The 12994-nt window shown below is 35.6% G+C and overlaps 1 protein-coding gene across 24 annotated transcripts in view; it reads right to left on the minus strand.

Annotated features, from left to right (window-relative positions):
• The window catches only part of ATRX (ATRX chromatin remodeler), a 288606-nt gene that overhangs the window by 44780 nt on the left and 230832 nt on the right, over positions 1-12994 (minus strand). For all 24 annotated transcript variants that reach the window (XM_085008437.1, XM_085008445.1, XM_021080085.2 and 21 more), the window contains one exon: positions 2945-3053. In XM_085008437.1, coding sequence (XP_084864563.1) covers positions 2945-3053 — 109 coding nt within the window. The remainder of the gene's footprint in view (positions 1-2944; positions 3054-12994) is intronic.

The raw sequence follows: 12994 nt of genomic DNA on the forward strand, positions 1-12994 counted from the left end.
AACCATGAGGTCGCAGGTTCGATCCCTGGCCTTGCTCAGTGGGTTAAGAATCTGGCGTTACCGTGGCTCAGGAGTAGGCCGGCAGCAACAGCTCTGATTGGACCCCTAGCCTGGGAACCTCCATATGCCGAGCATGTGGACCTTAAAGGTCAAAAGCCAAAAATAAATTAAAAATTAAAAAATTTTTAAAAACATAGATATATACACACATTGAAACTGTTGATTTCTAGGTTTGGTGATATTATAGGTATGGAAGCTGTAACCATCAGGAGAAATTAGGTGAAAGGGTCACGATACTTCTCTATACTATCTTCGTCAGTCCCTGTGATTCTACACAGAATAAATAAATATAAATATAAATAAATAAAAAGTTTAAAAAATAGGGAGTTTCCGACATGGCTTGGCAGAAACAAATCTGACTGGTATCCATGAGGACGCACGTTTGATCCCTGGCCTTGCTCAGTGGGTTAAGGATCCGGTGTTGATGTGAGCTGCGGTGTAGGTTACAGACACAGCTCTGATCTGGCATTGCTGTGGCTGTGGTGTAGGCCAGCAACTATATCTCTGATTCAACCCCTAGCCTGGAACCTCCATTATGCCGCAGGTGTGGCCCTAAAAAGACCAAAAAAGAAGAGTTTAAAAAAATAGTATCAAGCTAACCAAGGACCCTGAGACTGTTGAAAACTGCTTCCTGGCCACAAAAGACAACATTAGGTCACTATCTTAAAGCTTACTTTAATGTTTCTAACCGCTTAGCCATAAACAAATATTATATTTATATTCTATTTTCTGACAATATTGAGTCATGAGAATATAGAAGATAGACATAATCTTTAACATTTGTGGATTTATCCAGATAGGTTTAGCTACTCAAGAGTAACTCCTCAAATCCTAGATGTGTGTGTGTGTGTGTGTGTGATGAATCTGAATCAGACACTTAATGTAATATGTTTAGGGAGGTTAATTTGCCAGTAAATACGCCTAGCTGATAGCTCACCATCCACATTTTGTAGGATGTTGTTCCCTACTAGTCATCAAGTTTGACTGTTATGGGACAAATCATATGCTATTATGGAACCAATTTGGGAAACTGAGCAAGACAAAGGTTTAGATTAAATTTGACAAATTAGCCTAGGATTACTCAATAAATCTACTTCTTTTTTTTTTTCTTTTGTCTTTTTGCTATTTCTTGGGCTGCTCCTGCTGCACATGGAGGTTCCCAGGCTAGGGGTCGAATCGGAGCTGTAGCCGCCGGCCTACATCAGAGCCACAGCAACGCGGGATCCCAGCCGCGTCTGCAACCTACACCACAGCTCACGGCAACGCTGGATCCTTAACCCACTGAGCAAGGGCAGGGACCAGACCTGCAACCTCATGGTTCCTAGTCGGATTCATTAACCACTGAGCCATGACGGGAACTCCAATAAATCTACTTCGTTACACTCACGCACAAACAATGATTTTTAAAAACATAGCAAACAGAATATAAAAATGTACTTATTCTTTAAATCATTATTTTTTATAAATAACTTTATTGAACTCAAATCATCCCTTTGTAAGCTCTACCGGACTACAGATTTTATTTTATTTATTTATTTATTTTTTACCTTTCCTAGGGCCGCACCTGTGGCATATGGAGGTTCCCAGGCTGGGGGTCGAATCGGAGCTGTAGCAATGCGGGATCTGAGCTGCGTCTGTGACCTACACCACAGCTCACGGCAACGCCAGATCCTTAACCCACTGAGCAAGGCCAGGGATCGAACCCGCGACCTCATGGTTCCTAGTCGGATTCGCTAACCACTGAGCCACGACAGGAACTCCCAGACTACAGATTTTAAATACCTAATAAGAATATCCTATGGTCTAACTGGAATTTCTCTAGTTTTAACCCTAGGTGTATGTAGTTAAGGACTCTGATAGAATTAAAAATGTTTTACACACACCAATATAATATCTTTCACGCTTCAGAAGATTAAGGCATATCTCAGCTGTCATGTCATTAAACTAACCCCATCTTTTCAACGCTTCCTTAAAGTAAATGCCTATGTGTGTGCCCAAATGTTCACATATATGTACATACATAAATTTTCCTTTTCCAAATGAAGTTCAAGTCTGTTAATTACTAACCATTAAAAGCAACAGCAACAACACATATACTACACATCCTCTACCTATAGTGGTTTAAAGTATATAATTCAAATTCCTACAACAAATAAATTGAGAATACCTTGTTAACTTTAAAACCCTCTAAGAGATGTGTCATCAAATATGATATAAAAATGGCCAATAAGCACTTGAAAAGATATTTGACATCATCATTAGTAAAATGCAAATTAAAATCATATGTGATTCCATTACATACCTAATAGAATGGGTACAAATTTTTTAAAATATGAAAATACCAAGTAAACAACTCAAATGTCCTTCAAACGGAAATGGTTAAACAAACTACTCATCCATACAATGAATACATCCATACAATGAAAACTAGGGAAACAAACCATACATCCATAAAACTGATACATCTACAAAATGAAATACTACAACGGAATACTACTAAACAATAAAAAGGAACAAACTACTGACATGCACCAATGTGGATGAATTGCAAAAGCATTTTGCTATATGAAAAAAGTGAAACTGAAAAGGCTACAAGTTGTATGATTCCATGAGTGAATTTCCTGAGGGGTGATGAAACCATTTTATATCTTAATTATATCTGGCATTTGTCAAAAATTATAGTAGCAGATACTTAAAAGAGTAAATTTTACTGTATGTAGATTTAAAATGACTTTTTATTTTTATTTATTTATTTATTTAGACCACACTTGTGGTATACAGAAACTCCCAGGCTATGACGACTCCAAATCCTTAACCACTAGGCCACCAGGTAACTCCTAAAATGACTTTTTATAAATCTATACATTCAGCAAATGCTTCGTACCTCACATTAGTTTCATCATTAAATTCTTCAGCCCATTTTTTCCTTGACTGAGCAGTTGTAGAACCATCTAAACGGTAATAGTCAATGTTTCGAAGCCACTTTCCTTCACCTGAAAATTCAACAAGAAAAAAGAGATTTGATATATATTATCCTAGCAGTAAAAGATTTTCTTCCTTGCTTGCTATTTAAAAGCTAGTTATCCAAAGAGCAGAATATACATTCTTCTCAAGTGCACATGGAATATTTCCCAGATAGATCACATCTTGGGCCACAGCTCAAGCCTTGGTAGATTTTAAAAAGTTGAAATTATCCCATGCATTTTCTCTGACAATAGTGTTATGAAGACTAGAATTCAACTACAAGGAAAAAAAGAGCAAAAATCACAAACTAATGGAAGCTAAACAATATGCTACTGAACAGCCAATAGGTCACTGAAGAAACCAAAGAGGAAATCAAAAGATACTTAGGGACAAATGACAATGAAGATACAACAACCAAAAACCTATGGGACACAACAAAAGCGGTTCTGAGAAGGACATTTATAGCAGTAAAATCTTAACTCAGGAAAGAAGAAAAAGCTCAAATAAACACCCTAAGATTACACCTAACACCACTAGAGAAGAAAGACCAAACACAGCCCAAATTAACAGAAGGACAAAATCATAAAGATCAGAGTAGAAACAAATGAAACAGAGACAAAGAAAACAATAGGGAAGATCAATGAACCCAAAAGTTGGTGCTTTGAAAAGATCAACAAAATTGATAAACTACCTAAAGAGACAATCTCTTAACCAGACTGATCAAGAAAAAAAGAGAACTCAAATCAATAAAATTAGAAGTGAAAAAGGAGAAATTACAACTGACTCCATGGAAATACAAAGGATCATAAGACACTACTATAAGCAACTATATGCCAGTAAAATGGACAACCTAGAAAAATGGACAGATGCCTACAAAGGTACAACCTACCAAGAGAGAACCAGGACGAACTTGAAAATCTGAACAGACCAATCACAAGTACTGAAATTGAAAATGCGATTAAAAATCTTTCAAAAAACAAAAGTCCAGGACCTGATGCCCACACAGGTGAATTCTGTCAAACATTCAGAGTAGAGTTAACACCCATTCCTCTGAAACTCTTTCAAAAAACAGCAGAGGAAGGAATACTCCCAAGCTTATTCTAGAATGCCATCCATCATTGTTTGTTTGATACTAAAACCAAACAAGAATACCACAAAAAAAGAAAATTACAGACCAATATCACTAATGAACATAGACGCAAAAATCCTCAATGAAATACTAGCAAACTGAATCCAAATATATTTTAAAAGAATCATACATCATGATCAAGTGGGATTTATCCCAAGGATGCAGAGATTCTTCAATATCTGCAAATCATCAATGTGATACACCACATCAATAAACTGAAAAATAAAAATCATATGATCATCTCCATAGATGCAGAAAAGACTTTGGACAAAATTCAACATGCATTTATGATAAAAACTCTCCAGACAGTGGGCACAGAGGGTAACTACCTCAACATAATAAAAGCCATATATGAAAAACCCATAGCTAACATCATTCTCAATGGTGAAAAATTGAAAACACCTCCACTAAGATCAGGAATAAGACAAGGATGTCCACTTTCACCACTATTATCAACATAGTTTCGGAAGTCCTAGCCACAGCAATCAGAGAAGAAAAAGAAGTAAAAGGAGTCCAAATTGGAAAAGAAGAAGTAAAACTATCACTGTTTGCAGATGACATGATACTATACCTAGAAAACCCTAAAGACAGCACCAGGAAACTGTTACAACTCATAGTGAATTTGGCAAAGGTGCAGGCTACAAAATTAATACAGTGAAATCAATTGCATTTCTATATACTAACAATGAAAGATCAGAAAGAGAAATCAGAAAAACCATCCCATTTACCACTGCATCAAAAGGAATAAAATACCTAGGAATAAGCCTACCTAAAGAGAGAAAAGAGATATACTCTGAAAACTATGAGGCACTGATGAAAGAATCAAAGACCACAAAAACGAATGGAAAGACATCTGTTTGAATTGTCTTGGATTGGAAGAACCAATATTGTAATTATTGTCAAAATGACTATACTACCCAAGGCAATCTATGGATTCAATGCAACCCCAATCCAATTAGTGAGCACATTCTTCACAGATCTAGAACAGAATATTTTAAAATTTGTAGGGAAACACAAGAGACCCCAAATAGCCAAAGCAATATTGAAAAAGAAAAACGGAAATGGAGGAATCATGCTTCCTGACTTCAGACAATGCTACAAAGTTACAGCTATCAAAACAATATGCTACTGACACAAAAACAGAACTACAGATCAATGTATCGGAATAGAAAGTTAAGCACCTATGGTCACTAATATATGATAAAGGAGGCAAGGACATACAGTGGAAGGAAGATAGTCTCTTCACAAAGTGTTACTGAGAAAACTGGAAAGCTACATGTAGAAGAATGAAAACAGAAAACTATTTACACCATATACAGAAATAAACTCACAACGGATTAAAGACCAAAACATAAGGCCAGATACTATAAAACTCCTAGAGGAAAACAGGCAGAAAGCTCTTTGACATAAATCACAGGAACATCTTGTTTGATCCACCTCTGGAATAATGACAATAAAGATACAAACAAACCAGTGGGACCTAATTAAACTCAAAAGCTTCCTCGCAGCAAAGGAAACCATTAAAAAAAACGAAAATACAACCCACAGAATGGGAGAAATCTTTGCAAAAGATGCAACAGACAATGGCCTAATATCCAAAATATACGAACAACTCAACAACAACAACAAAAAAAAAACAAACAACCCAATTGAAAAACAGGCAGAAGACCTGAATAGACAATTCTCCAAAGAAGGCATATGGATGGCCAATGGGCACATGAAAAAATGCTCAACATCACTAATTATTAGAGAGATGAAATTCAAAACTACAATGAGGTATGAACTCACACTGGTCAGAATGGCCATCATTAACAAGTCAACAAATAACATGCTGGAGAGGGTGTATGTGGAAAAAGGGAACCCTCCTACACTGTTGGGAGAATGTAAATTGACACAACCACTATGGAAAACAGTATGGAGGTACCTCAGAAAACTAATAGAGAATTATCATATGATCCAGCAACCCCACTCCTGGGCATCTATGAAGACAAAAATTTCAATGAAAAAGATACCTGCACCCTTATGTTCACTGCAGCGCTATTCACAATAGCCAAGACAGAAACAACCTAATGTCCATTGACAAAAATATGGATTAAGAAGATGTGTTACATATATATAAAGGAATACTACTCAGTCATAAAAAAGATTAAACTAATGCCATTTGCAGCAACATGGATGGAACCAGAGAGTCTCATACTAAGTGAAGTAAGCCAGAAAGAAAAAGACCAACACCATATGATATCACTTATTTGTGGAATCTAATATATGGCACAGATGATCCTATCTACAAAACAGAAACAGATCACAGCCAAGGAGTAGACTTGTGGTTCTCAGCAGGGAGTGTGGAGGGAGTGGGAAGGACGGGCAGTTCAGGGATTTTGGATGCAAACCCTTATATTTGGAATGGATGGGCAATGGAGCTCTATGGTACATAACAGGGAACTGTGTGTGACTGGGTCGCTTTGCTATACAACAGAAATTGAAGAAACACTGTAAATCAACTATACTTAAAAAATTTTTTTAAAAACCTTGCTGGTTATATATTCTATTTCCACAGCAAGACCCTTTTTTTTTTTTTTGGTCTTGGGCCACACCTGCGGCATATGGAGGTTCCCAGGCTAGGGGTTGAATCGGAGCTGTAGCCACCAGCCTACACCGCAGGCACAGCAATGCAGGATCCGAGCCGTGTCTGTGATCTACACCACAGCTCATGGCAACGCCAGATCCTTAACCCACTAAGCAAGGCCAGGGATTGAACCTGCGACCTCATGGATACTAGTCAGGTTTGTTAACCACTGAGCCACAACAGGAACTCCAGCAAAGGTACTTTTGGAAGGTCTTTCATCTACATGTAAATTTCATAAAATATTTCCTTGATTAGAATCCTTTAAACTTTCAAAACAATATGATTAAGCAGCATTACGCACATAAAACCTCCTTTTAATTAAAACTATAAATGACCAGGTTTTCCCTCTTCTTATTAACAAGTTGATACTAAACAGACAAAAACTAGAGACAAAGAACATATTTATTCATTCACTAAACAAATCTGTACTGAATGCTTATTTATGTGCCAAAAACTATGGTCTAGCCGCAAATATCCACATATGATCCTATTTCATGACAGTAACATGTGTGAGCACGTATGTGCAAGTAAGAACTGTGATTTTATAAGTTAAATACTTGTCAGACATGTCAATATTTGTATAGGGAGGTAAAATTTTAACCAAGGAGCTCCTGTTATTGTTGTTGCAGCTCTGATTCGACCCCTAGCCTGGAAACTTCCATATGCTATAGGTACGGCCCAAAAGGAAAAAAAAAATTTTACCTAAAATTTTACATACAATTATACTAAAATACAAACAAATTAAGTGCTTATGACATTTTTATATTTGATCATACTTAATTTCCATTCTAATTCTTTGACTACAAACATAATACTACTACTTTACCTCCAAGCAAAATTCATGCCCTTAGAGTCTTAACATAAAACAGGCTGACAAAACTCAGATTTACATCTCTCAGAAAACTCTTTACTTAAATTCGGTACATTAGTTTCAAAGATGCTTTTTGGTAATACACTCATTTTAGTTAATACTAATTCTTCTGATGTAATGGCCATACTACTCAAAGCAATCTACAGATATAATGTAATCCCTATCAAAATACCCATGGAATTTTTCACAGAACTAGAATAAAGAACCCCTAAAATTCATGTGGAATCATAAAAGATCCCAAGTTGCCAAAGCAGTACTTAGAAAAAAGAACAAAGCTGGAGGTATCACCTTCACAGACTTCACTTTGTACTACAAAGCTATAATAATCAAAACAATGTGGTACTGGCACAAAAACACACAATGGAACAGGATAGAAAACCCTGAAATAAATCCACACATCTATGGCCAATCTATGACAAAGGAGGCAAGAATATACAATGGCAAAAAGAGAGGTCTCTTCAATAGGGGGCTGGGAAAACTGGACAGCTACATGTATGACAATGAGATTACAACATTTCCTCACACCATATACAAAAATAACCTTCAAGTGGTTTAACGACCTAAGTGGAAGACCTGGAACCATAAAACTCCTAGAAGAGAACATGGGCAGAACACTCTTTGACATAAAATGTAAGGGTATTTTTTTAGCTCTATCTCCTAAGGCAAAATAAATAAAAGCAAAAATAAATAAATGTGACCTAATTAAACCTAAAAAGCTTTTCTATACAGCAAAGGAAACCACTCACAAGACAAAATGAAAAGAGAACCCATAGAATAGGAGAAAATATCTGTAAATGATAGAACTGACAAGGAGTTAATATCCAAAATACAGAGTTTATACAACTAAATATCAAAAAATGGGTAGAAGACCTGAATAGACATTTTTCCAAAGAAGATATACAGATAGCTGACAAGGACCTGAAAAGATGTTCAACTTTGCAAATTACTAGAGAAATGCAAATTAAAACTCCAATGAGATATCACCTCTGACTTGTCAGAATGACTATCATCAAAAAGTCTACAAATAGGGGAGTGGGGGGGATGTGCTTGGGTTATGGGCTGGAAATCCTGTGAAATTGGATTGTAATGATCATTATACAACTACATATGTGATAAATTCATTTGAGTAATAATAAAATAAAATAAAATAAAATAAAATAAAATAAAGTAAAAAAATAAAAATTTTTTTAAAAATGTCTACAAATAATAAATGTTAGAGAGGATGTGGAGAAAGGAAACCCTCATACAATGTTGGTGGGAATATATATTGGCACAGCCACTATGGAAAAGAGTATGGAGATTCTTCAAAAAACTAAAAATAGAAGTACCATATCATCCAGTGATTTTATTCTTTGATATATATCCAAAAACCCTGAAAACACTAATTCAAAAATATACATGCACTCCAATGACAGCAGCACTATTTATAATAGCTAATAAATGAAAGCAACCCAAGAAACATACACACACAATAGAACAGTCATTAAAAAAAATGAAATATCACCATTTTTAGCAATGTGGATGGACCTAGGGAATATTATGCTTAGTGAAGTAAGTCAGCCAGAGAAAGAGGGTTATTGTATGTTATCCCTTTTATGTGGAATCTAAGAAATAACACAAAAGTACATAGCAAAAGAGAAACAGACTTGAGGGTGATAGAAAACAAATTAATGGCTACAAGTGGAACAGCAAGAGAGGGGTAAGGAATTAAAAGATACAAAGTACTATATGCAAAATATATAAACAATAAGGGTATACTATAGCATAGGGTATTATAGCAATTACTATATAAAACTTCTAATGGAGTATAATATGCAAAAAAAAACTGAATCACTGTGCTGTATATCTGAAACTAATATAAGGCTGTACTCATCAACTATATTTCAATAAAAAAAACCACATCCATTGAGAATTAAGACTAAAACAAACAAAAAAAAAACACCACAAACTATGTTTCATCAAATGTTTATGTCCCAAGGACTGCGCTATCCTACAAGATTCAAATATTAAAGGTTTCTGAAATAAATGTTTGAGTTTTATTAATGATATTCCTACAAATAGGATGTGTTTCAATTGTTTTCTTTTTATTTTGTACTTTTTTTTTGTCGTTTCTCTTTTCTAGGACCACACCCATAGCATGTGGAGGTTCCCAGGCTAGGGGTCTAATCAGAGCTGTAGCTGTCAGCCTAGGCCAGAGCCACAGCAATGCAGGATCCAGGCTGCGTCTGTGACCTACACCACAGCTCGCGGCAACGCCAGATTGTTAACCCACTGAGTGAGGCCAGGAATCAAACCCAAAACCTCATGGTTCCTAGTCAGATTGCTAACCACTGAGCCATGACGGGAGCTCCATGTTCCGTTTTAAAATAACATTTAAAGTTTAAAAGTCTTAGGATACACATTTTTATTTTATTTTATTTATTTATTCATTTTTATCATTTCAATTTATTTTAGTTTTTTTAGTTGTTATAGAAGAATAAATTACTTCTAAAGAAAAATCAAAAAATAAAAACAAGAGAGAAATAAAAATAAAATCCCCACAATTATCTCAATGGATATAAAGAAATCAATTGACAGTATCAAATACATGTTGATAAAAAGAAAAAAACACTCAAAAAAGAGGCAGGGAACATCCTCAACATGATAAATGGTTATTTCTGAAAAAATACAGCAAAAACCATACATAACAGTCAAAGATAGGACACCTTCTGTCTAATATTAAGAAAAAGAAAAGGATGTCTGATCTTGCCACTTTATTTCCACACTGTACTGGAGGTTCTAACAAGGAAATTAGTCAAAAAAAGAAATAAAGGTAATACATATTGTAAAGGAAGAAGGAAATAATCTCTATTTGTAGATGACATGATCTTATATAAGAAACATCCTTTAAAATCCGAAAAACACTATTAGAACTAATAAATGAGTTAATATACAAAACTTAATTTAAACATTTGCATTGAAAAGTCCAAAACTGAAATAAAGAACACAATTGCATTTACAATACTATCAAAAAGAATAAAATAAATTTAACACAAGAAGTACAAAAGGCATATATGGGAAATTATAAAAAATTGGTAATTAAAGACCTAAGTAAATGTGAAATATCACATTAATAGATTAGAAGATTTAATATTGTTAAGATGGCAATACTTCCTAAAATGAAATACAGACTCAACACAATAATTATAAGAATCCAAGCTGTCTACTTTGTAAAATTTATAAGACTATTCCAAGATTGATATGGAGGAGTCCCCACTGTGGCTCGGTGGTAACGAACCCAACAAGTATCCGTGAGGACAGAGGTTTGATCCTTGGCTTCACTCAGTGGGTTAAGGATCTGGCATTGCTTTGAGCTGTGGTGTAGATCGCAGACACGGCTCAGATCCCACTTTGTTGTGTGATGTAGGCTGGCAGCTACAGCTCTGATTCAACCCCTAACCTGAGAACTGCCAAATGCCACAAGTACAGGACTAAAAAATTAGAATAGAATAGAATAGAATAGAATAGAACAGAACAGAACAGAACAGAACTCACACAGAATTGCAAGGAACGCAGACCAGCCAAAATATTCTGAGGAGGCAGAGTGTAGGAGGACTCACACTTTCAAAACTTATTTTCAAAGCAACGGTAACCAAAACAGTGTGCTACTGGAGTTCCAAGCATGGCTCAGTAGTTAATGAATCCGACTAGAAACCATGATGTTGTAGATTTAATCCGTGGCCTTGCTCAGTGGGTTAAGGATCCGGCATTGCTGAGAGCTGTGGTGTAGGTCACAGATGCGGCTTGGATCCCACATTGCTGTGGCTCTGGTGCAGGCAAGCTACTGCACCTATGATTCGACTGCTAGCCTGGGAACTGCCATATGCTGCAGGAGCACTCCAAAAAATGGTAAAAGAACCCCAAAAAAAGAAAAAAAGGCACTGTGCTACTAGCATGAGGACTAACAAAGAGATCAACGGAATAAAACAAACATTCAATAAATAAATCTGTCTCTTTGGTCAACTAATTTTCAACAAGGGAGCCACAAATATTCAATGAGGAAAGAATGGTCTTCTCTAGAAAGAGTGCTTGGACAAATGGATAGCAATAGCAAAAGACTGAAGTTGGACTTTTACCTCATACTATAAACATAAGAATTAACTCCAAATGCACCAAAGACCAAATCTAAAGGCTAAAACGATATACTTCATAGAAGGAAACAGACAAGTAAATATTCATGGCCTTGCATTTGGCAATGGTTTCTCAGCTATGACACTAAAAGCATAAAAAAAAAAAAAAAAAAAGGAAAAAACAGATAATTTGGACTTCTTCAAAATGAAAACCTGTTTATTAGTAGGTTCAAAAAATACTATCAAAAAGATACGACTAGAAATCAACAACAAGAAAAAAACTGAAAAAAAAAACACACAAACACATGGAGACTAAACAACATGCTAGTAAACAACCAGTGGATCACTAAAGAAACCAAAGAGGAAATTAAAAAATACCTAGAAGCAAATGACAACAAAGACACGACACTCCAAAACCTATGGGATGCAGCAAAAGCCATTCTAAGAGGAAAGTTTATAGCAGTACAAGCCCACCTCAGGAAACAAGAAAAAGCTCAAATAAACAAGCTAACTTTACATCTAAAGCAGCTCGAGAGAGAAGAACAGACAAGACCTAAAGTTAGTAGAAAGAAAGAAATCATAAAGATCAGAGCAGAAATCAGTGAAATAGAAACAAAGAAAACCATAGAAAAGATCAATGAAACGAAAAGCCGGTTCTTTGAAAAGAACAACAAAATTGATAAACCCTTAGCCAGACTTATCAAGAAAAAAAGAGAGAGGACTCAAATCAATAAAATTAGAAATGAAAAAGGAGAAGTAACAATGAACGTCACAAAAATACAAAGGATCATAAGAGACTACTGTATGCATCTATACACCAATAAAACGGAAAACCTAGAAGAAATGGACAAATTCTTAGAAAAGTACAATCTCCCAAGACTAAACCAAGATGAAATAGAAAAGATGAATGGACCAATCACAAGTACTGAAATTGAAACTGTGATTAAAAAACTTCCAACAAACAAAGTCCAGGACCAGATGGCTTCACAGGAAAATTCTATCAAACATTTAGAGAAGAGCTAACACCTATCCTTCTGAAGCTATTTCAAAAAATTGCAGAGGAAGAGATACTCCCAAACTCACTCTATGAGGCCACCATCACCCTGATACCAAAACCAGACAAAGACACTCCAAAAAAAGACAACTACAGGACAATTTCACTGATTTTGAACATCGAAGCAAAAATCCTCACCAAAGGAGTTCCCGTCATGGCGCAGTGGTTAACAAATCCGACT

This window comes from Sus scrofa, chromosome X (assembly GCF_054392235.1).
Source record: "Sus scrofa isolate SSC_HxYL_T2T_F1_AM1 chromosome X, Sscrofa_HxYL_maternal_Yorkshire_Landrace_v2.0, whole genome shotgun sequence".
Lineage (NCBI taxonomy): Eukaryota > Metazoa > Chordata > Mammalia > Artiodactyla > Suidae > Sus > Sus scrofa.